At 33.6% G+C, this 27,087-nt stretch overlaps 1 protein-coding gene across 1 annotated transcript; it reads left to right on the forward strand.

Annotated features, from left to right (window-relative positions):
* The first annotated feature begins 968 nt into the window (after positions 1-968).
* LOC143063268 (uncharacterized) lies at positions 969-22,456 on the forward strand. Its single transcript, XM_076235312.1, has 9 exons — positions 969-1,009; positions 1,912-1,935; positions 3,045-3,121; positions 10,976-11,047; positions 13,806-13,920; positions 15,652-15,737; positions 16,282-16,353; positions 21,449-21,548; positions 22,095-22,456. The coding sequence occupies exons 1-9, from the start codon at positions 979-981 to the stop codon at positions 22,385-22,387; spliced, it is 870 nt and encodes a 289-aa protein (XP_076091427.1). The 5' UTR covers positions 969-978; the 3' UTR covers positions 22,388-22,456.
* Positions 22,457-27,087: the final 4,631 nt, after the last annotated feature.

Genomic DNA, 27,087 nt, shown 5'->3' on the forward strand with positions numbered 1-27,087 from the left:
ACCGGTAACGGCTTGATTTCTATTACTGCTAACATTGTTTGATACATACGGGTATCTTTGTTATTGTTTTATCTGTAATTTAAAGGTGGAAATACTCATAAACAATACGTTCCTGTTCTCCTGTTCAAATCTAGAACATTATCATTGTTTTTTTCTGCGTCAGATAATAATGATTTTGGCTTAAATGAGCAGATGTTCATAGCAGATTGGCTCTGTTAAATTTATTTTGGACAGTTGCAAAAGGGACGAAAGATACCAAAGGGACAGTCAAACTCGTAAATCTAAAACAAACTGACAACGCCATGGCTAAAAATGAAAAAGACAAACAGAAAAACAATAGTACACATGACACAACATAGAAAACTAAAGAATAAACAAGACGAACCCCACCAAAAACTAGGGGTGATCTCAGGTGCTCCGGAAGGGTAAGCAGATCCTGCTCCACATGCGGCACGGTAGATGATTAAATAAAATATACATGTAAGTTTTTTAATTAGTCGAATAAGTAAGGAACGACATCAAAAGATCAATGAAGGATAAAAAACTTAATTAAAATTGTTTGGGGGTAGGGGGTTGAACTTGCTGCAAGTTTTGTTTATCCTACATCGATTTTACATATCCATATGCGTCAAACAATTTTTCCCAAATTAAGTTAAGAGGGGGATAGGGGGGTCAGTAAAAAAACTATCTGAATTAAGTTTTTATCCTATATTGAACTTTTGATGTCGTCCCTAAATTAAAGTACCAGTTAATTTATTTCTATGTCATTAAATTAAATCGAAGACGACTCTTTGTTTCCTTATTTTCAAAAGTAAAGATAAGTCAAACAATTGTTTTTATTTATACGTATCTGAAGTTGAAATGCCAAATTTCAGGTATTTTATCGAGATATTTACCTGACAGTAATTTTTGATTAAGAATTATACAGATAGTAATATTGTCCTAGTTAAACTTCTCTTATCACTTTCGTTCAAAGACATGGATTTGAAATACGTGCTTCTCTTTCTCGGTAAGTGACTTTCTTACGTTTATTTACACCTAACAAACTACGCAAAACAAACGAACAAACTATAACTGATAAACTAACAACTGACTAATTCTAAAATAAATAATGAAGCTACAAGTCCATGAAAGACAGAAGCCACTCACCAAATGAACAACATTATCATTTTTACAATGAATACAGTATTGAAAATTAGGATGCACAGTGAAGTTAGTCTTAGTATATGCCACGATTCGTTTCTGACACTCTGTTAGTTTTGTTGTCCTTAATTTCTCAAGAGATTAAATAAAATTTTGTAAATCGGGGTACCTTTTCGACCAACAACAAATACACACAAACACACGCAAAAAGAACTACTTTAAAGCGTCGGTATACCGTCGAAATCGACGAACTTGCTTTTGCCTATTTCATATGTTTCGAAAAGTTCTTATAGCCAGGAATTTCCTCTGACACGGGAAACCACATTAGTAATAAGTAAGAATAAACTATAGTTTTTCGAGTACTAAGAACAGGAATGAAAATATTTATCATTCCAATAGGAATAAGAATATCTAATATTCCAATAGGAATTAGAATATTTAATATTCCAATAGGATTCCAAAAAAGCAGAGATTGTGGCAGCGGACTTAAATCCCCCATTCTGACCGGAAATATATAAACTAGTGTGAGACAGTCAAACGGAAGAACGGAAGCACAATACTGGGTGAAGCTTTATCAAACGTATTCTTACAGTTCCTGAAAACAAGTCCAAAGACATTTGATATGACAATCTCACCTTCTTACATTACATAACTTCTTATGCTATTACCAAATTTTATAGCTCTGTGGGCATTCAATTGTTTGTTTATAATGATTAAATTTGTAGCAATAATATAGTGATATAAAGGCGTTTTTGTCTTGTTTTACAGCTGCTGTATATCCGGAAGCAATTGGTAAGCTTAAGTCTGTTGTGAAAGTCACAATAAGAAAATTAAAATAAGGAGCCCATTCCATAATTTTGAGGTTTTCCTGACCGTCTACCACGCTCCATTGTCCATTTCAACCATTGTAATTGACACTTTACTGAAATTGTCTCTTGATACGTAACCCTCTGACGGAACTACTGCAATGGGACTTTTAACGAAAACTGTTCTTCCAATTGTATACGCATTAGACGTATCTATCGTTTCCTTTAATACCCATTCACCGTCAGGTAATTGCACTTGAAGTGAACCGTTCACAAATTTTCAGGGACACTTGAGATCTGTGTTCTGGGTTAAATCCGTCACACACGTTTCATATTCTTCCTCTAGGAACAGTTGCCGTTAGATGGCTTGACAGACAGAAGCAATCGTGATGTAATTAAACGGATCTATACCTTCGGCGTGCGTTATTATTTCGCCTTTTTCGTTAGTGTCTTTTACAGATGTCACATCAATCATAATTTTACGAAACTCCATACATCCTCGCCTCAAAATATCTACATCGGATACGCAATAATTGTACATCTTCGACTGAAAGTCAAATATTTCATTTTCTTTTGAACGGTACAAATTCCAAAATATGTTTCTTCGTAAAAAGGCCATACTTGTTAATTAATATAATCGTTGCATCTACATTTTGCTATCCAATTTCTCTGTCATTTTCATAATTCATGTATTGTTTTGTTTTTTTTAAATTGGAACATTTGAAATGTTTATTGAAAATTCATCTTATCATGTACCGTGGATGAAGACAAAAAGGGATAACCAACGCAAGTTTTTCCTGCTGAAAGAGTAACAAATTAAAGCACATGATTTAACTTTTTATACACTGTTTTTTTTAGGGGGACTTCTAAATGTCTTTAAATTTGTTAGTCTGCGAATTCACGAATGGATTTCAAGGGTATCTTAAAATTCACATTTTATTTTATTTCTGACAATTTGATAATGTGTTTGGCAAGGAGCTGTCACATGCAACAGTCGACACCCTGGATTCGTCTCTAGTTGTATCAGCATTTTCGCTGATCGTATCAGTTTTTTTCATTTGATTTGAAGTAACATATATTTTTCTGTATGTTAAGGTTTACGATGTCTTTCATGTCAAGGAGTGTTTGAACCCAGGTATTGTATCCAGACCATTCAGTGTTCACCAGGAGAGGTACGTAGTCTTCGATGGTTTGTGTACATTGGAATCAGTTATAGCTAGTATTTAGATATGTACAAATAGTAATAAAGTTTTCCAATGGATAAACGCATTAATTGATTGATAGATGCTTGCCTTTTTTACGTACAGTGGCAAATATTTCGTACGTATTCATGAGGAGCATTAGTTTATAACTAATACTATAGGGTTTTCTGCAAAGTTGGTCGACATGGATACAATGAGGGAAATAAAGACTTCCACGGAAAATAGGGATATGTTTCAGAGGGGAAAATGGATACACGGATGTGTGGGCATACTGATAAATTGAGACAGAGTCCTAATAACATAATTGCCTTTAATAATAAAAAAAAACCACCGTAAATACCATGTATTTGTAATGGTCACGAAGAAAGGTGAAACAATTAAACGTGGAAAACCAACGCTTAACAAATGACAAAACGATGAATGCAACACAAATACTACAGGTTTTGTTCACATACAGCTTTTACAATAATACAATATGTAAAGCTAAACATTATATGAATTGCGATAGTATATTTTTTACTTAATAGACTAACTGAGTTAGGTTAAACTTATTCTATTCTATTCAATCATTGAGTATGAGTGGTGTAATTGGTTTGTGTGGTTCATGTGTCCAATCTTTAAGTATAAAGGATGTAATCAGTTTGTGTGCACGTGGTTCATGTATTAAATCATTGAGTATGAGTAGTGCAACCGGTTTGTGTGGTTCATGTATTCAATCATTGAGTATGAGTGATGTAATTTGTTTGTGTGTTTCATGTTTTCAAGCATTGAGTATGAGTGATGTAACTTGTTAGTGTGGTTCGTGTATTCAATTATTGAGTATGAGTGATGTAACTGGTTTGAGTGGTTCATGTATTCAATTATTGAGTATGAGTGATGTAACTTGTTTGTGTGGTTCATGTATTCAACTATTGAGTATGAGTGGTTTAACTGGTTTGTGTGGTTCAGGTATTCAATCATTGAGTATGAGTGATGTAACTTGTTAGTGTGGTACATGTATTCAATTATTGAGTATGAGTGGTTTAACTGGTTTGTGTGGTACATGTATTCAATTATTGAGTATGAGTGATGTAACTTGTTTGTGTGGTACATGTATTCAATCATTGAGTATGAGTGATGTAACTTGTTTGTGTGGCACATGTATTCAATTATTGAGTATGAGTGGTTTAACTGGTTTGTGTGGTTCATGTATTCAATCATTCAGTATGAGTGATGTAACTTGTTTGTGTGGTACATGTATTCAATTATTGAGTATGAGTGGTTTAACTGGTTTGTGTGGTTCATGTATTCAATCATTGAGTATGAGTGATGTAACTTGTTTGTGTGGTACATGTATTCAATCATTGAGTATGAGTGGTTTAACTGGTTTGTGTGGTACATGTATTCAATCATTGAGTATGAGTGATGTAACTTGTTTGTGTGGTACATGTATTCAATTATTGAGTATGAGTGGTTTAACTGGTTTGTGTGGTTCATGTATTCAATCATTGAGTATGAGTGATGTAACTTGTTTGTGTGGTACATGTATTCAATTATTGAGTATGAGTGGTTTAACTGGTTTGTGTGGTTCATGTATTCAATCATTGAGTATGAGTGATGTAACTTGTTTGTGTGGTACATGTATTCAATTATTGAGTATGAGTGGTTTAACTGGTTTGTGTGGTACATGTATTCAATCATTGAGTATGAGTGATGTAACTTGTTTGTGTGGTACATGTATTCAATTATTGAGTATGAGTGGTTTAACTGGTTTGTGTGGTTCATGTATTCAATCATTGAGTATGAGTGATGTAACTTGTTTGTGTGGTACATGTATTCAATTATTGAGTATGAGTGGTTTAACTGGTTTGTGTGGTTCATGTATTCAATCATTCAGTATGTGTGGTGTTACCGGTTTGTGTGGTTCATGTATTCAATTATTGAGTATGAGTGGTTTAACTGATGTATTCAATCAATGAGTATGAGTGATGTAACTTGTTTGTGTGGTACATGTATTCAATTATTGAGTATGAGTGGTTTAACTGGTTTGTGTGGTTCATGTATTCAATCGTTGAGTATGTGTGGTGTTACCGGTTTGTGTGGTTCATGTATTCAATCAGTGAGTATGAATGCTGTAACCGGTTTGTGTGGTTCATGTATTCAATCAATGAGTATGAATGGTGAAACCGGTTTGTGTGGTTCATGTATTCAATCATTGAGTATGAGTGATGTAACCGGATTTTGTGGTTCATGTATTCAATCATTGAGTATGAGTGGTACTGATTTGTGTTGTTCATGTATTCAATCATTGAGTATGTGTGGTGTTACCGGTTTGTGTGGTTCGTTAATTCAATCATCGAGGATAAATGCTGTAACCGGTTTGTGTGTTTCATGTATTCAATCATTGAGTATGAGTGATGTAATTTGTTTGTGTGCTTCATGTTTTCAATCATTGAATATGAGTTGCGTAACTGGTTTGTGTGGTTCATGTATTCAATTATTGTGTATGAGTGGTGTAACTGGTTTGTGTGGTTATGTATTCAATCATTGAGTATGAGTGATGTAACCGGATTTTGTGATTCATGAATTCCATCATTGAGTATGAGCGGTGTAACTGGTTTGGTTCATGTATACAATCATTGTTTATGAGTGGTGTACCCGGTTTTTGTGGTTTATGTATTCAATAATTGAGTATGAGTGGTGTAACCGGTTTTTGTGGTTCATGTATACAATCATTGAGTATGAGTGATGTAACTTGTTTGTGTGGCACATGTATTCAATTATTGAGTATGAGTGGTTTAACTGGTTTGTGTGGTTCATGTATTCAATCATTCAGTATGTGTGGTGTTACCGGTTTGTGTGGTTCATGTATTCAATCAGTGAGTATGAATGCTGTAACCGGTTTGTGTGGTTCATGTATTCAATCAATGAGTATGAGTGATGTAACTTGTTTGTGTGGTACATGTATTCAATTATTGAGTATGAGTGGTTTAACTGGTTTGTGTGGTTCATGTATTCAATCGTTGAGTATGTGTGGTGTTACCGGTTTGTGTGGTTCATGTATTCAATCAGTGAGTATGAATGCTGTAACCGGTTTGTGTGGTTCATGTATTCAATCAATGAGTATGAATGGTGAAACCGGTTTGTGTGGTTCATGTATTCAATCATTGAGTATGAGTGATGTAACCGGATTTTGTGGTTCATGTATTCAATCATTGAGTATGAGTGGTACTGATTTGTGTTGTTCATGTATTCAATCATTGAGTATGTGTGGTGTTACCGGTTTGTGTGGTTCGTTAATTCAATCATCGAGTATAAATGCTGTAACCGGTTTGTGTGTTTCATGTATTCAATCATTGAGTATGAGTGATGTAATTTGTTTGTGTGCTTCATGTTTTCAATCATTGAATATGAGTTGCGTAACTGGTTTGTGTGGTTCATGTATTCAATTATTGTGTATGAGTGGTGTAACTGGTTTGTGTGGTTATGTATTCAATCATTGAGTATGAGTGATGTAACCGGATTTTGTGATTCATGAATTCCATCATTGAGTATGAGCGGTGTAACTGGTTTGGTTCATGTATACAATCATTGTTTATGAGTGGTGTACCCGGTTTTTGTGGTTTATGTATTCAATAATTGAGTATGAGTGGTGTAACCGGTTTTTGTGGTTCATGTATACAATCATTGAGTATGAGTGATGTAACTTGTTTGTGTGGCACATGTATTCAATTATTGAGTATGAGTGGTTTAACTGGTTTGTGTGGTTCATGTATTCAATCATTGAGTATGAGTGATGTAACTTGTTTGTGTGGTACATGTATTCAATTATTGAGTATGAGTGGTTTAACTGGTTTGTGTGGTTCATGTATTCAATCATTGAGTATGAGTGATGTAACTTGTTTGTGTAGTACATGTATTCAATCATTGAGTATGAGTGGTTTAACTGGTTTGTGTGGTACATGTATTCAATCATTGAGTATGAGTGATGTAACTTGTTTGTGTGGTACATGTATTCAATTATTGAGTATGAGTGGTTTAACTGGTTTGTGTGGTTCATGTTTTCAATCATTGAGTATGAGTGATGTAACTTGTTTGTGTGGCACATGTATTCAATTATTGAGTATGAGTGGTTTAACTGGTTTGTGTGGTTCATGTATTCAATCATTCAGTATGAGTGATGTAACTTGTTTGTGTGGTACATGTATTCAATTATTGAGTATGAGTGGTTTAACTGGTTTGTGTGGTTCATGTATTCAATCATTGAGTATGAGTGATGTAACTTGTTTGTGTGGTACATGTATTCAATTATTGAGTATGAGTGGTTTAACTGGTTTGTGTGGTTCATGTATTCAATCATTGAGTATGTGTGGTGTTACCGGTTTGTGTGGTTCATGTATTCAATCAGTGAGTATGAATGCTGTAACCGGTTTGTGTGGTTCATGTATTCAATCCATGAGTATGAGTGATGTAACTTGTTTGTGTGGTACATGTATTCAATTATTGAGTATGAGTGGTTTAACTGGTTTGTGTGGTTCATGTATTCAATCGTTGAGTATGTGTGGTGTTACCGGTTTGTGTGGTTCATGTATTCAATCAGTGAGTATGAATGCTGTAACCGGTTTGTGGGGTTCATGTATTCAATCAATGAGTATGAATGGTGAAACCGGTTTGTGTGGTTCATGTATTCAATCATTGAGTATGAGTGATGTAACCGGATTTTGTGGTTCATGTATTCAATCATTGAGTATGAGTGGTACTGATTTGTGTTGTTCATGTATTCAATCATTGAGTATGTGTGGTGTTACCGGTTTGTGTGGTTCGTTAATTCAATCATCGAGTATAAATGCTGTAACCGGTTTGTGTGTTTCATGTATTCAATCATTGAGTATGAGTGATGTAATTTGTTTGTGTGCTTCGCGTTTTCAATCATTGAGTATGAGTTGCGTAACTGGTTTGTGTGGTTCATGTATTCAATTATTGTGTATGAGTGGTGTAACTGGTTTGTGTGGTTATGTATTCAATCATTGAGTATGTGTGATGTAACCGGATTTTGTGATTCATGAATTCCATCATTGAGTATGAGCGGTGTAACTGGTTTGGTTCATGTATACAATCATTGTTTATGAGTGGTGTACCCGGTTTTTGTGGTTTATGTATTCAATAATTGAGTATGAGTGGTGTAACCGGTTTTTGTGGTTCATGTATACAATCATTGTTTATGAGTGGTGTACCCGGTTTTTGTGGTTTATGTATTCAATAATTGAGTATGAGTGGTGTAACCGGTTTGTGTGGTTCATATATTCAATCATTAAGTATGAGTAGTGTAACCGGTTTTTGTGGTTCATGTATACAATCATTGTTTATGAGTGGTGTACCCGTAGTGTGTTGTGGTTCATGTAATGATTCATTGATTATGAGTGGTGTAACCGTTTTTTTGTGGTTCATGTATTCAATAATTGAGTATGAGTGGTGTAACTGGTTTGTGTTGTTCATGTATTCAATATTTGAGTATGTGTTGTGTAACAGTTTGTGTGATTCATGAATTCCATCATTGGGTATGAGCGATGTAACTGGTTTGGTTCATGTATACAATCATTGTTTATGAGTGGTGTAACCGGTTTTTGTGGTTTATGTATTCAATAATTGAGTATGAGTGGTGTAACCGGTTTCTGTGGTTCATGTATTCAGTCATTATGAGTGGTGTACCCGATAAGTGTTGTTCATGTATTCCATCATTGAGTATGAGTGGTGTAACTGGTTTGTGTTGTTCATGTATTCAATAATTGAGTATGAGTTGTGTAATTGGTTTGGTGGGTCATGTGTTCAATCATTGAATAGCAAGGATATAACCGGTTTGCGTCGTTCATGTATGTTGTTCATGTGGTCAATCATTGAGTAGGCTTGATGTAACCGAATTGTGGGGTTTATGTGTTCAATCATTGAATATCAAGGATATAACCGGTTTGCGTCGTCCATGTATGTTGTTCGTGTGGTCAATCATTGAGTAGGCTTGATGTAACCGGTTTGTGTGGTTTATGTGTTCAATCATTGAGAACGATGGATGTAACCGGTTAATGTGTTCAATCATTGAACACGATGGATGTAAACGGTTAATGTGATTCGTGTGCAAAATATAATAAGCAATCTTTTAAGTTTCACTTTTTTTGTATAAACTAGACTATGAACTACTACATACATGATTTCATTTATCTTTTCCCTCCTCTAGCAATGCTATACAGAACAATATAAACTAGACTATGAACTACTACATACATGATTTCATTTATATTTCCCCTCCTCTAGCAATGCTATACAGAACAATATAAACTAGACTATGAACTACTACATACATGATTTCATTTATCTTTCCCCTCCTCTAGTAATGCTATACAGAACAATATAAACTAGACTATGAACTACTACATAAATGATTTCATTTATCTTTCCCCTCCTCTAGCAATGCTATACAGAACAACTAGACTATGAACTACTACATAAATGATTTCATTTATCTTTCCCCTCCTCTAGCAATGCTATACAGAACAACTAGACTATGAACTACTACATACATGATTTCATTTATCTTTCCCCTCCTCTAGCAATGCTATACAGAACAATATTAACTAGACTATGAACTACTACATAAATGATTTCATTTATCTTTCCCCTCCTCTAGCAATGCTATACAGAACAACTAGACTATGAACTACTACATACATGATTTCATTTATCTTTCCCCTCCTCTAGCAATGCTATACAGAACAACTAGACTATGAACTACTGCATAAATGATTTCATTTATCTTTCCCCTCCTCTAGCAATGCTATACAGAACAATATAAACTAGACTATGAACTACTACATACATGATTTCATTTATCTTTCCCCTCCTCTAGCAATGCTATACAGAACAACTAGACTATGAACTACTACATAAATGATTTCATTTATCTTTCCCCTCCTCTAGCAATGCTATACAGAACAACTAGACTATGAACTACTACATAAATGATTTCATTTATCTTTCCCCTCCTCTAGCAATGCTATACAGAACAACTAGACTATGAACTACTACATAAATGATTTCATTTATCTTTCCCCTCCTCTAGCAATGCTATACAGAACAACTAGACTATGAACTACTACATAAATGATTTCATTTATCTTTCCCCTCCTCTAGCAATGCTATACAGAACAACTAGACTATGAACTACTACATACATGATTTCATTTATCTTTTCCCTCCTCTAGCAATGCTATACAGAACAACTAGACTATGAACTACTGCATAAATGATTTCATTTATCTTTTCCCTCCTCTAGCAATGCTATACAGAACAACTAGACTATGAACTACTGCATAAATGATTTCATTTATCTTTTCCCTCCTCTAGCAATGCTATACAGAACAACTAGACTATGAACTACTACATAAATGATTTCATTTATCTTTTCCCTCCTCTAGCAATGCTATACAGAACAATATAAACTAGACTATGAACTACTACATACATGATTTCATTTATCTTTTCCCTCCTCTAGCAATGCTATACAGAACAATATAAACTAGACTATGAACTACTACATACATGATTTCATTTATCTTTTCCCTCCTCTAGCAATGCTATACAGAACAACTAGACTATGAACTACCACATAAATGATTTCATTTATCTTTTCCCTCCTCTAGCAATGCTATACAGAACAATATAAACTAGACTATGAACTACTACATACATGATTTCATTTATCTTTTCCCTCCTCTAGCAATGCTATACAGAACAATATAAACTAGACTATGAACTACTACATACATGATTTCATTTATCTTTTCCCTCCTCTAGCAATGCTATACAGAACAAGTGATAGATGATAATTTATACGTATTTTATAACGTTGGATGTAAATCTAGCCAGGTCAGTATAAATATTTTATTAAAATTGTTTTATCCTTTTCTTTATTCATCTATTGTGTTTGTTTTTCATAAATTCAGGGAGCACGCACACAATAAAATTAAAAAAAATTTTAATGCAAAGGAAAACAATAAAAACGTAAACGACTCGGTTAGCTTTACATACTTAAAACTGTATCGGATTGACTAACTGATTTGTTGATTGATTTACTGATCTATTGATTGATCGACTGATTTATTTATTGATTGATTGATTGGTTTGTTGATTGGTCGACTGATTTGTTGATTGATCGACTGATCTATTGATTGATTGACTGATCAACTGATGTATTGATTGATCAACTGGTTTATTGATTGATCGACTGATTTATTGATTGATTGACTGATTTATTGATTGATCGACTGATCTATTGATTAGGTTCATTCTCATTTATCCAACTTTTTAAAATTTTAGGTTGTAAAGGTAAAAAAAAAAAGTTGGATAGATGAGATCAAAGGTAATCAAGAACAAAGGGTTTTTCAATTAGAGTTTGGGTTGAATGACAGGTGAAAAATAAGACTGAAAATTATACCCGGATTAAATTTTCTGTAGTATTATTTAGCATAGCATGTTAAAATGTGCAACTGACATTAAGTTAATTAATGTAATCATTTGAAAGTATTTTTAAGTTTTTTAACTGTTAATTAAAATGTGAACTAGATAGAAAAATATCAGTTGCACTTTTATTCATGAAGAGATTTGTCAATGAGATGGAGCTTTTTTTGTGTTATAGATCCTCTTCATTCGTACTTTTTTCTGTTTTTCTGACCAAATGATCCAAATGGGACAAAATATAAGTTGAATACGTTTTACTACACAAAGACTGAACAGAACAAAATTCAAACAACATATATCAATACTATTAAACATTCTGTAGGTACCACAAATAGTCACATTCACATCCTCTCTTATGATTATTCCGTTTGTGTTATTTTTGGAGAAAAACGAAAATAAAGGCGTCCGGATATAAAATTACAAGTTTATTTATAAATAACAAACAGTTCCGTACTATTTCGCTAGCTTTCCCTGGCCAGAGGTCAATAAAATTTCTGCAGCAGTACCTAAAGTGTTGTTGTTATAAGACTCTCTACATTATAAGTTTATTTCTAGTAATGAATGTTCATAATATACAGATAAACGCTTACATTATTGAAATTAATAGAAAAAAATGTGCTTTTTGGGGAAAAAAAGCAGGAGCAGGGCTAGAAAAAAAAACAATGGTCCTGTCCCAAAGTACCTATAACTTTTGATACCTTTTCTGAAATTCCCCAGTCATAAAATCTTTTACAAAAATTCATCAGGTGACCGTCACTAAGTATATTAAATAGAGAGGATCTATATAATATATCAATGACCACCGTGGATTGATTAGTGAACAAAGAATAGATAGTAAAAAGCAAATACACTTTATTTTCGCAGATTTAAACGATTTCGCGGGTGTGTTTTAGTAGATATATGTAAATATATAAACAAAATCAAAAGCATCTGATTTGTGGGTTTCTTCTGTATAATTGATGAAACATTTATTTATTATTTAATATAAACTAAATTTTATTTAAAAATAAAATGTAACAAGTTTACTATCGCCTATTTTTTATATAATATTTTTTAGATAATATAAAAACATACAGGAACAAATTTACAGTCAAATTTTATAAAGACACCATATTATTACTAAACAAACAACCCAATAATTAATAAAAATAAAAAGTTGGCTAAATGAGAATGCCTTATTTTAAAAAGTTGGATAAATGAGAAGACACCATTGATTGATGGACTGATTTATTGATTAGATTACTGGTTTGTTGATTGATTGATTGACTGATTTATTGATTGATCGACTGCTTTATTGATTGATCGACTGATTTGTTGATTGATTGACTGATTTATTGATTGATTGACTGATTTATTGATTGATCGATTGATTGATTGACTGATTTATTGATTGATCGATTGATTTATTGATTGATCGATTGATTGATTGATTGACTGATTTATTGATTGATCGATTGATTTATTGACTGATTTGTTGATTTATTGACTGATTTGTTGATTGATTGACTGATTTGTTGATTGATCGACTGATCTATTGATTGATTGACTGATTTATTGATTAATTTATTGACTGATTTGTTGATTGATCGACTGATTTATTGACTGATTTGTTGATTGATCGACTGATTTGTTGATTGATTTGTTGATTGATTGACTGATTTGTTGATTGACGGAATGATTTATTGATTGATCGACTGATTTATTAGTTGATCGATTGGTCTATTAACTATTCGACTGACTTATTGATTGGTTAATTGTTTTTATTAATTTTTAAATGATTTATAGATTGATAGATTGATAGATTGATTGCTCGGATGAGTTAGTGAATGATTGAATGATTTATCTCCCTGTACTAAACTTTGCATTATGTGTATGTGTTTATTGAACAAACCAGGGTAAAATATACACGAATAAAGATGTCTGCCTTTCTCAGGTCTTGAAAAATCAAACACGAACAATAATACTTTTTTTTTAAACTCTATAATATCAGGTACTTTGGCTTTGCTTTTTCATTAAATAGTTGTATGCCGACTGAAAACCAATTTTAGCTGTGTATACATTGAGGACATTAAGTTATGTCTGGTGAAGATACTCCTGTAACACGGACACATTATCTATATTCTAATTTATAGTTTGACTGGTTATTATCAAGTTGTCCTTTTTATAGTTGTGTAAAGTAGCAGACCAAGAAGGTTTTGGGAAGAGAACTGGACAGTTACATGTTTGTGAGAAATGTTGTACTACAGACAAATGTAATAATCAATCATGTACACACCCGAACGGTAAGTCTAAAACCTAACCACACACACTCAAACGATAAGTCTAAAACCTAACCACACACACCCGAACGGTAAGTCTAAAACCTAACCACACACACCCACATGGTAAGTCTAAAACCTAACCACACACACCCGAACGGTAAGTCTAAAACATAACCACACACACCCAAACGGTAAGTCTAAAACACAACCCCACACACCCACATGGTAAGTCTAAACATAAACACACACACCCAAACGGTAAGTCTAAAACATAACCACACACAACCGAACAGTAGGTCTAAAAACTAACCACACACACCTGAACGGTTAGTCTAAAATACAACCCGACACACTCACACGGTAAGTCTAAAATATTAGCACATACATCCGAACGGTAAGTCTAAAACATAACCACACACACCCTTACGGTACGTCTAAAACATAACCACACACACACGAACGGTAATTTATAAAACATAACCACACACACCCGATCAGTAAGTATAAAAATGAACCACACACACTTGAACGGTAAGTCTAAACCCTTTCCACACACACCTGAACGGTTAGTCTAAAACACAACCCGACACACACCCAACGGTAAGTCTAAAACATAAGCACATACATCCAAACGGTAAGTATAAAACATAACCACACACACCCGAACGGTACGTCTAAAACATAACCACACACACACGAATGGTAATTTATAAAACCTAACCACACACACCCGAACAGTAAGTATAAAACTGAACCACACGGTTCAACTAGCATGCAAGCTCACCAAGTATATAACCTTTATAGAGTAAATTGAGAATTGGAAATGGGAAATGTATCAAAGAGACAACAACCCGACCAAAGAGCATACAACAGCTAAAGGCCCCCAATGGGTCTTCAGTGGGTCTTTACCTACATACTCAAGGCATTTTGCTGAAAATATGTTGATGTTGTTGTTGCTGTGTATTATATTTGGTTTTCGTTTATTGTTCTATTCATATCTTTTGACGTTAATTTTCTCGTTAGAATTGTTTAACATTTTTATAGCTTACTATGCAATATGGGATTTGCTCATTGTTGAAGGCTTTATGTTGATCTATGTTTGTTACATTCTATGTCAGGTGGTCTCTGCTGGAGAGTTGTCTCATTGGCATTCACACTAAATCTTCTTATTTAATGAACAATCTATAAAAAAAACATAATTGACTTTCTCTATGTAATTCAATATAACATTTGATATCTTTGTCGTATATGTTTTTAAATATTAGTAATAACATGTCACATTTCAAATATAAACATACGTTGTAGTCTTTCGTCTCCTTGCAAAACAAAGTATTAATATCATCACTTTAATATCTCCCTGTTATAAGCTCACCGGGTCCAAAACGCCCCATTTGAGCTTATACCATCACTTGGTGTCCGTCGTCGTCTGTCGTCGTCAACTTAAACTTTTCAAGGATCATCCACTCTGGAACTACTAGGTCAAATGCCTTCAAAGTTTAACTGAACTATCCCAAGGGTATCTAGTTTATAAATTGCACCCGAAGTTTTGATCCATCAACAAGCATTGGGTAACATTGTTCAATAGGCCAAGATCTATCAGCCATAAGATTTTTAGACAAACCCAACAACCCATGTTTAGTTTGCTTGCATGTAAAAGTTTTGTTCCACAATTTTAAGTATAGTATCGAGTTCTTTTTTCTTTGTTCGAAAGTAGTGGTATTTTGTAACATGTTGTTTATCTTCTCTTTCCAGGTGGCCCTTCACATATCTGCTTAAAATGTCCTGATGTCGCTAGCCCTCTAGATTGTAAAACTTCGGGAGTATGTTCAACGGATGAGGTATTTTATTTTTTATTTTTTAGCAAATCTGAAGTTTGTAATTCTTTAAGATTATACATACATATTTTATCGTATGTTTTTCAATGTTGTGATGTTATGCTATTGTTTCAGAAAAAGGGAGAAGGTTTGGATCCATTCAAACGTTTAATCCCGCTGCAAATGTTTGCACCTGTCCTAAGTCAGGAATCTGATGTACAGTAGTTGTCGTTTGTTTATGTAATATATACGTGTTTCTCGTTTCTCATTTTGTTTATATAGATTAGACCGTTGGTGTTCCCGTTTGAATGGTTTTACACTAGTAATTTTGGGGCCCTTTATAGCTTGTTGTTCGGTGTGAGCCAAGGCTCCGTGTTGAAGGCCGTACTTTAACCTATAATGGTTTACTTTTTAAATTGTTATTTGGATGGAGAGTTGTCTCATTGGCACTCACACCACATCTTCCTATATCTATATAATTTGTGTAAATATACTTTGATATGAAATTAACGGTGGTTTTATTTTTAGAAAAGTTACCATAAAATTAACCTTTTACTTATTTTAACAGATGTGTTTTACACAAGAATTTGTGAATGCCAAGCTTGAAAGAAGATACAGTTTGGGATGTGAAAAGACAAAGGTTGGTAAACAAACTTTTGCTTTGCATTCCTTTCAAATACCCAGTATGTTTCCGATCTGCCGGCGTTCATATGCAACTTTCACATTAACAATATTTTAATTGCCATATCCGACTGCAAGTGAGTTCTTGTAACAGTAAGTTTGGTCCAGTAGTAAAATGTGTCTGCCAGACATTTTTTGTCGTTAATCAAGTCCATTTCCATGATTTTACTAGGAAAAGAAGTCCTACTAGGACAAATGTTCCTAGGTAAATAAGTCCATACCCGTAGCTAGTAAAATATGTCTGGTACTCATTATCCTAGGAAAAATTGTTCCAAGACTTGTTTTTTATTAGTTTTCAGTGGCGGATCCAGCCATTTGAAAAGGGGGGGGGGGGGGGTCCAGCTGTATGCCCCCTTCAAATGCATTGATCGTCCAAAAAAAGGGGGTTTCAACCCCCGGAACCCTCCCCCTGGATTCGCCACTGGTTTTCTTGTTTATAAAAATCATTCAAAATGGGGGGGGGGGGGGGGGGTCTTTGATTGGAAAGTGTCATTATGTTTCCTATTAAAATAGAAGACATGTATGTTATTACCTAGTGACGTTAATGACATGCACATCGATGCTATCCTTCGAAAATTGTTAAACAATATTAAAGTGGGTCTCATTGGGGTCTAATAAAATTAACGGTACTAATTTTCTTGCGCCAGATGCGCATTTCGACAATACATGTCTCTTCAGTGATGCTCGTGGCCAAAATATTTGAAATCCAAAGCTTATATAAAAGCTATAATCCAAAAGGTCCAAAAAGTATAGCCAAATCCGTGAAAGGAATCAGAGCTTTGCATGAGGGAGATAAATTCCTTAATTTATAATAATTTCTAATATTTTGTAACAGCAAATTTTAATAACACAAAAAAATCCGTATTTTCATGCCACTATCGAAGTACTGGCTACTAGTACTGGCTACTGGGCTGATGATACCCTCGGGGACTAATAGTCCACCAGCAGAGGCATTGACCCAGTGGTAGTAACAAAATTAACGGTACCAATTTTCTTGCACCAGATGCGCATTTCGACAATACATGTCTCTTCAGTGATGCTCTAAGCGTGACGCGGGATTCTCGATTTTTGTAAGCGTGACTCGTGAAAGTTAAATTATTGTGGCGTGAAAACGGGAAATGAGGTCTTGCGGGACCCGGGAAATGACAAAAAATGAGAATTGCTTATATACATCGTGTAAGCGGGATACGGGAATCTGACAAAACAGTAAGCGGGATCCGGGATCGGAACTCCCCAATGAGACCCCCATTAAACATAACATTTTAATTTACCTTTTGAAATAAAGAGCACATAGACTTTTTTATGGAATATTAATGACATGGACATTATTTCTTAGGAAAAATAATCTGGGGACAAAAATTCTATTAAATGTGAATGCACAACTCTTTACCAATCACTGATTAAAACATGAATAGTGAGTTTCGATGATTATAAAAAATGTACCTTTTAAAATAAAGGACATGGACATTTTTCCTAGGAATTTGGATAACATGGACATGATTTTCTCTTAAAATTTGTCAGGGGACTTACATTTAATAAGAAAAACCATAATATTTTCATTCTTCTTTTAAAATTAAGAGCATGGATGTTTTTACCTTGGAATATTTATGACATGGATTTGATTTCCCAGGAAAAATAGTCTGAAAACATTATTTTATCAAGGATATAAATATGCAACTCTTAATACAACATTTAAACATAACATTTAAATTTGCATTGTTTATATGTAATTGAATTTATTATAGGATTAGTCATTATGATAGTCCTATTTCTGCGGAAGTGGAAGTGGTTAACATTCAATCAACCAATACTACCAAATGCCTTATAAATATTAATTCATTTTCAATTCTTTATTACTTTCAGCAAATGATGCTCATCAGCACAAATATAATATATATGCAAATACAAATATATCATAAATAAATACAATTAAAACCAGTATCTTATAATATTATACAATCTAGAATATATCAAAGGATATCTACCAAGCTCATATTACACCATTACAATCGTTATACATTGTTTGACACCTAAAATATTTTTGCAAAAATCTAGCTGAACTTTTTCAATATTCGGAGCTTTATGAAAGCCCCATATCTCACTTCCATAGCATAAACAAATTTAAGATATATGAAAACATTGAAATATAAGGATGATGACACTTTTGATTACAAGGCAAATACAGCTTTCCAGCCTTGCTCAGCTAATTGTTTTTGAGTTTTTAAAAATTTACCGTTATAATTCAACAGAATACCTAAAGAACAAAATTCATCAACAATGTCAATAACACTACCATCAAAATACCACGTTTCTTCAACCCTCACATTACCACCATTTCTAAACACCATAATTTTTGTTTAGCATTGTTCACAGCTAAACCCCATTTTTGAGTGTACAATAAAAGTGTGTCTAACATATCTTGTAAACCTTTTACATAATCAGAAAATAGTATCATATCATCGGCAGACATAAGCAAAAATGTAGAAAATTCCTGTACATCATACGGTACATTACCGTTATTTAATAATTCCATTTCAAAATCGTTCACATACAATGAAAAAAGGATTGGGGAGAGTACTCCCCCTTCCAATAAGCCAACTGTACTCGTGAACTGCTCTGAATAAAAACCATCAATTCGTACACATGATTTCCCATTTGAATACATTGATTTTAGTAATGATAAAAAGTTTCCTGTTATACCAATTTTTGACTATTTCAACAATAAATTCAGTCTACATATTGTATAAAACGCCTGTTTGTAGTCTACAAAACAGCAATACAAACGACTCTTACTGGAAAGTTTTTTTTAATGACAGTTAATAAACTAAAAATCGCATCAACTGTACTGCTGCCGCCGGCCGAAATCCAAACTGTGCATCAATAATAATGTCATAGGTATCGGACCAAAGTAATAATCTCGTATTCATAATGGATGTGAACAATTTGGTCAAATTATTAACCACACTTATGTCGCGATAGTTTACAGGATCAGACAGATCGCCTTTTTCAAAAACTGGAACAAGTATCGCAACTGTCTATGTTGTCGGAAAGTAACCAGGAGACAACACCATGTTGTCGGAAAGTAACCAGGAGACAACACCATGTTGTCGGAAAGTAACCAGGAGACAACACCCTGTTGAACATTTCCTTTAAGAACGGAATCAGCACATCCTTATATTCAATTAACATTTCGGTCAGAATCCCGTCAATTCCATGACTTTTCCCACGTTTCAATTTGGAAATACATTTCAAAATTTCGTCCTGCGTAATAACACGGTCAAGTTCTGCTTGTGTAGTGTCTTGTATACTCTGTGTGTCATTGACTATTGGAGTGTTACTTGATGAGAACTCTTTAAAATGTTCAAAAAATGACGAAATTTGACTAGTGATTTTACAAAATCCCTGAAATAATTAGATCTTTTTACAGATTCACTGATTAAATTCAGGGAATTTCAAAAATGCATCCAGTCATTTTTATTAAGTATTTCTGTGAAAAATAGACTACAACAGTAACACCAGAGACAATACGTTTATAAACACCAGAGACATATAAAATATTATATGTCTCTGGTAACACTCAATAAGTTTGAGGTTAATCTAGTCTTTATTTAAATATTAAGTGAGCGGTATTCATGCACAAAAGAACTGACATACTGTAGAACAATTGCTCAGACACAAATGTCTTGGAATCAAGAGCAAAAGTTACTTCAAATAATTGAGGTAAAATTAAAGTGCAACATATGGAACCATAGCAAATATGATAAACTTTTTGGAATATTTTGTCAATGAGCTACAGAAAGAAGACAAAACAACCTCTTATCACTACCTTCTTTGAAGGAAAGTTACTGTTTATTATGATAGTTAATCTGTAAAATTACTGTAGAAAACAAACCAATTATATCGATTTTTTAAAAATCAAATATAAAAACGGAACATTAGATTAGGTTGATTGCTGTCATTAGGGGAATAAAAACACATGTGTAAGGGTTAAGAAATTGAGTAGGTTAGGGTACGTTATCCAAAAATATTACATGCATATCAGAGCAATCTTATTACTGCATGAAAATTGATATCTAAAAAGCAAATAAGTGTTTATCTTCACAAAATTATAATAAAAAAGACAACAGAAACTATAGGTAATACTAGTAATACTTTGTTTTTACTTGCATGTTTATGAAATGGTTCTAACCATGCAAAAATGAACAAAGTTTTACCTACTTTTTTGTCCGTTTTCTATTTGTATTAATAGTTTTTGAAGGCCTCATGGAAGATTAACATGTAATTGTTAAATGTGTTACCTTCGTTAAATAAAGAATTTTATTTATTATTATTATTGTCATATATCAGACTTATGTATTCTATTACAAAGTCTGATATGTCTGATATATGACCAAAGTAGGTAAAACTTTGTTTATTTTTGCATGGTTAGAACATATTCATAAACATGCAAGTGCAAAAGAAACTATTGGTAATACTTTGTTTTGCACTTGCATGAATAAATGATGTGTTAAGTTCGTCAATGTGGAGATTTGAAAAAAAAATGGTTAAATACAGTATTCATCAGATGAGGAGGTTTCAAAAATATTATGTATGTCTTAAAGACATGTACAGCATAGTTAAGAAAATTCAAATATAAATAGCTTATAGTGGTAGGGATGTCACCCGAACTTGTCATGTAAAAATAAGTAAATTCAGAGTTGTCTAAATATCCGTTTATATGCAATTTAGTCATTATCATTATACACTAGTTCTGTCTCATAGTGTTTGATAAACACATGTATTTCCAAATCATTAGTGATCATTCATTTGGTCTATTTTTATATTATATTTATTATTTCTAAAAGCATGTTATACTTTATTGTAATCGGGGATTTTACAAAATTTTCAGTGATTTTGTAAAATCCCTAACAATTTCAGGGACTTCACAATACCACTGAAACTGTAAGTGATTTAACACCATCACTGATTAGTTCAGTGATTTTAAAAAATTTTACAAGTTCCCTGTAACATATAAAAAGTTTCAATACTATGGTAACATCAGAATATATTTCCAGAGATGTGAACTACTTGATCAGTTTGTGCCACATCAAAGAAGTACACAGTTGTGCAATCAATGCTGTCTGAATGCAAACTGTAACAAATATTTATGTACAAGTAAGTGTTTCTTCTCTATAAAAAATAAAAAGTAAACACACAAAAATACTGAACTCCGAGGAAAATTCAAAAAGGAAAATCAAAAATCAAAAGGCAAAATCAAAAGTCCAAACACATCATACGAATGGATAACAACTGTCATATTCCTGACTTGGTACAGTAAAACTTGCTCCCTAAACTACATTAGCCAGGGAATCTCTTGGTAGAGAAATCTACAAAGGCATACTCTAAGGGTGGTCAGAGTGATCATAACCGCATATTCTAGCCAAGGGTTACGATCCAGTTCCATCCTCTCTTGGAGATCAAGTTACTTTCTCTCTTGGAGAGGAGAGGAGGGGTCAGTTCGCTAGCCAAGGGTTCAGATCCAGTTCCCTAGCCAAGATAAGACCAAGAGGGACTAGGTAAATAAATCTACTCTTACATATCCTGTAAGGCTGTCCAGTGGACTTGTATTGCTTGTTTGCTGTCTATTTTTGTAGGAATGTATAGTTGTTAGGAGCACTCCACTCCTTTTTTGTTTCAGAATCTTTTTCTATTAAATTTCAGACAGTAATACAAATGGAGGTCAATCGATTAAACCAGAAAATACCATAGCAACAACTGTACCAGCAGTTCAAGTTCCTTTAACTCCATCATTTATCTTTACTCCAGCACCACCGGCTACGACTACGGTACCACCGGCTACGACTACGGCACCACCGGCTACGACCACGGTCGGAAAACCATGCGAAGATTCAATTATCATAAATTGTAGGGACCTGAATGCTACTGGAACATTGTGTACCCCCAATTCTCCGGCTGCAGCTACATACTGTCCCAAATTTTGTAAACTCTGCTAACGTATCAAGTTAAACATCAGTGAGCAGGAAGGAATGAAAAATTAATAAAATGATAATTTGGTCGTTTCATCTTCTCGTTGTGTTTATAAATATGAAAAGTCAAGTCATGTTTTATTATCGATGTCAATGTTGTCCGTGTGTTGTATGTACTTGTTTCATTGTCTCTGCCCAAACCAAACTAACGTTTCGTAAAAGACGTCACATTGAAAATTAAAGTTTAATAAAATCGCATTTCGAGTTAGGGTAGGCGTACGATTAAAGAGCTAGTGCCATTTTCCCCGGAGTTATTTTTATTCGATTAAATAGGTAAATGTATTAATTTGTTTGTTAGCCTTTTGGTCATGAATGTTTGTCTCTAATATTTAATTAACTATGCATTTGTATTCAGATATCGCAGATCAAATTTATTCGTTCATTGTGTAATCATACGTTTTTTGATTGAGTTAAGTCTGCCAATTGATATTTTATCGTATGTTTTTCTATGTTGTGATGTTATGCTATTGTTTCAGAAAAAGGGAGAAGGTTTGGGCCCATTAAAACGTTTAATCCCGCTGCAAATGTTTGCACCTGTCCTAAGTCAGGAATCTGATGTACAGTAGTTGTCGTTTGTTTATGTAATATATACGTGTTTCTCGTTTCTCGTTTTGTTTATATAGATTAGACCGTTGGTTTTCCCGTTTGAATGGTTTTACACTAGTAATTTTGGGGCCCTTTATAGCTTGTTGTTCGGTGTGAGCCAAGGCTCCGTGTTGAAGGCCGTACTTTAACCTATAATGGTTTAATTTTTAAATTGTTATTTGGATGGAGAGTTGTCTCATTGGCACTCACACCACATATTCCTATATCTAAATCATGTTTTAAATAGTCCGATAGATGATACTTTTAGTACATGAAAATACGTCACATCATCTATTTTCATACCTTAAACAGGTATACCTGCAAAAAACAAGGCCAAGGCTATTGATGTTTTTATTTACCAAAACCACTAATGATTATGTTTTATTGTTAACGCCCCTTATGCGCAACGAGTACCACGCCACGTAATCTGTCAAGAAGCCAAATAAATATCGGACACAATTAAATGTGATGATGTTTTCCTCATTTAAGATATATTTATGTGTCCCGTCTTTAAGGTTTCATCGTCTATATGAACCGGAAAACATCATTGAACACCTTGTGTTAAAAACACATGTGGCCTTTCTGGCATTGATACAAATGGGCTATTTGTTGTGAAACAGATGCGAAACGTTCTTGATGTTTTACCTACAGTCACAGTTCGTAGTGTAATTGATTTGTTCTGTGACGCTGCTTAATTTTTTGTTGACTAATGTTCCGATGGAGGGACGGTGGTAACAATGTCAGTACATACCGCATAGTCAGCTATAAAGGGCCCCGATAAGACAACGTAAAACAATTCAAACGAGAAAACTAACGGCCTTATTGATGTAAAAAAGATAACGAAAAACAAATATGCAACACATAAACAAACGACAACCACTGAAGTATATACATGTATAGTTTATTTAATAATCTATCTCGCAACTGTCCAAATTAAATTTAACAGAGCCAATCAAAGATCTGCTATGAACATATCATTTAAGTCAAAATCATTATTATCTGACGCAGGAAAAACAATGACAATGTTCTAGATTTGAACAGGAGAACAGGAACGTATTGTTTAATGAGTATTTCCACCTTTAAAGTACAGATAAAACAATAACAAAGATACCCGTATGTATCAAACAATGTTAGCAGTAATAGAAATCAAGCCGTTACCGGTCCTTTAATGTCTAGACTATACATATGAAGCTGCATTATATAAAAAAATATATGCATGCTTCATTGACCATTTGACTCTGTATGGAGGACAGCCCTTCTGTATAAATTATGCAAAATGGGAGTAGGAAAGTCTTTTTACTGAGTAATAAAACAACAATATTTAAATACAAAATCCTCTTTAAAACATAAAGATCACATTTCTGACTATTTTGACATTACTAGAGGTGTGAAACAAGGGGATTCATTAAGTCCTACTTTGTTCAATATTTTTATAAATGATATCACTAAAAGTTTGGAAGATGACAACTCAAGTCCATTGGAGCTTATAAATAGTAAAGTAGGCTCCGTCCTGTTTGCTGATGATCTGCTTTTACTATCAGAATCTAAGGAGGGTCTCCAAAATAGTCTAAATAAAGTTTCCATGTTTTGTGAAAACTGGCAGCTTTCTCTAAACATAAATAAAACAAAAAGTATGGTCTTTTCAACAACAAAGCAAAAGCCTGAAACATCTATACTTGTATATAAAAACAAAAAAATAGAGAATGTTTCAGAATATCCGTACTTGGGTCTGCTGATTAAATCAAATGGTAATCTCAGTCATAGTACAGCTGAATTAACAAAAAAAGGCAAAAAAGGTTTTGTTCTCATATACTAATTCTCTTGGCAGGCATCCTTCCTATCGTATTTGACACCTTAGTGAGACCTATATTGACTTATAATTCTGAAATAACATATTTGGACTCAAATATAACATATTTCAAGGCTAAAAACACAGCTTTGGTTTCTGGAAAAATTGTGGACCCATTTAATTTTAGGGACCTACCATTTGATTTTTATGGGGGGCTAGGATGAAATTTGAAAAAAATAGGCAGAATAGGAGTTTTGAGTAAAAAAAAACGCAGGATGAGACACTTGCAAAAAAAAAAGTCAGGATGACAATTTATGTAAAAAAAGTCAGGATAAACTAAAAAAAAAAACCAGGACCGGATAGAGTGCAAAATAAAAAAGCAGGACAAAATTTTTCATCCTAGCCCCCCCCCCCCCCCCCCCCCCCCCATAAAAATCAAATGGTAGCTCCCTTATTGACAAGACTCCAATAGAAAACTTGCATCTTGGTTATTGTAAGTTTACCCTTGGCACTAACAAGAGTGCCTCAAATTTTGGTACAAGGAACAAATTGGGAAGACTGCCTATTGAATGTCATATAAAAACCCAAACTATTATGTATTAAGCAAGGCTTTTCACCTCAAATTTGAATCCCTTATTACATGAATCTTTTCAATTAACTAAATCTTTGGATTCTAGTGGCACCTATTCATGGTTCACTTTTGCAAAAGATATTCTTTCTGAATCCAACATTGATATAGATAGACTAAAAACCTGTGATAATTTAAAACAATTAAAAAATATTAAAAGCTATATTAAACCCCAAATAAACTCATACTACAACAACCTGTTGATAAATAAGCTAACATCTATTGATGATAAAAGTAAATTAAATTTTTATAAAGCACTTGAGCCAAATCTATTGATCAAACCTTACCTCTCTAACCCAAACTTTGAATTTAGAAAATTAATTACAAAACTTAGAATCAGTGACCATTCATTATTAATTGAAAAAGGGAGGCATTTTAAAATTCCTTGCGAAGAGAGACCTTGCAAAAAATGCAAAGTGCTACATGAGAAACATTTGTTAATAAATTGTTCTCATAATTCAAATATTAGATTAAAATATTTTGATTGCATTAACAGAGAAAGTAATTTTATTTGCTAATCTCACTGACAATGACAAAGTTATATATATACTTAAGTAACTTAACCCATCAACACCAACACAGGTGAATAAGGGAGCTACCATTTGATTTTTATGGGGGGAGGGGGGCTAAGATGAAAATGTTTGTCCTGCATTTTTTTTTAGTTGTAATCTCTGTCCTGCCTTTTTATTTTTCACTCTATCTGGTCCTGCATTTTTTTCTTTAGTTTATCCTGACTTTTTTTTACATAAATTGTCATCCTGGATATTTTTTTGCAAGTGTCTCATCCTGCATTTTTTTTACTCAAAAATCCTGTCCTGCCTATTTTTTTCAAATTTCATCCAAGCCCCCCCCCCCCCTAAAAATAAAATGGTATCTCCCTAAACTAGGATCCTTTATAAAAAAGTCAATGGAACTGAGGACCCTTTAATATTTACCTGAATATGTGTATATATATTGAGTTACTTAGTTATTATCTTTATTTGTTTTTGTTGTTGTTATATGTCACAAACTGTAGTTTATATGGCAATAAACTTTGAATTGAACTTTGAATTGAATTGAATTAAAAAAAATTTAGGTATTAAGGACACATGAAACCAATTTTATATTTATTTTTTTTTTTGGGGGGGGGGGGAGTTGTATAAATCATAATAGTTATCAAAAGTACCAGGATTATAATTTAGTACGCCAGACGCGCGTTTCGTCTACATAAGACTCATCAGTGACGCTCATATCAAAATAGTTATAAAGCCAAACAATACAAAGTTGAAGAGCATAGAGTATCCAAAATTCCAAAAAGTTGTGCCAAATACGGCTAAGGTAATCTATTCCTGGGATAAGAAAATCCTTAGTTTTTCGAAAAATTCAAAGTTTTGTATCAGGAAATTTATAAAAATGATCACATTATTGATATTCATGTCAACACAGAAGTGCTGACTACTGAGCTGCTGATACCCTCGGGGACGAAACGTCCACCAGCAGTGGCATCGACCCAGTGGTGTAAATAGTTATCAAAAGTACCAGGATTATAATTTAGTACGCCAGACGCGCGTTTCGTCTACATAAGACTCATCAGTGACGCTCATATCAAAATAGTTATAAAGCCAAACAATACAAAGTTGAAGAGCATAGAGTATCCAAAATTCCAAAAAGTTGTGCCAAATACGG

The sequence above is a fragment of the Mytilus galloprovincialis genome, chromosome 2 (genome assembly GCF_965363235.1).
Source record: "Mytilus galloprovincialis chromosome 2, xbMytGall1.hap1.1, whole genome shotgun sequence".
NCBI lineage: Eukaryota > Metazoa > Mollusca > Bivalvia > Mytilida > Mytilidae > Mytilus > Mytilus galloprovincialis.

Coding starts and splice junctions, on each gene's coding strand:
- LOC143063268 (XM_076235312.1), top strand. CDS start 979: ATGGATTTGAAATACGTGCTTCTCTTTCTCG. Junction 11,048..13,805: donor TTGGATGTAAATCTAGCCAG/GTCAGTATAAAT, acceptor TCCTTTTTATAG/TTGTGTAAAGTAGCAGACCA. Junction 15,738..16,281: donor GAGTATGTTCAACGGATGAG/GTATTTTATTTT, acceptor TTATTTTAACAG/ATGTGTTTTACACAAGAATT.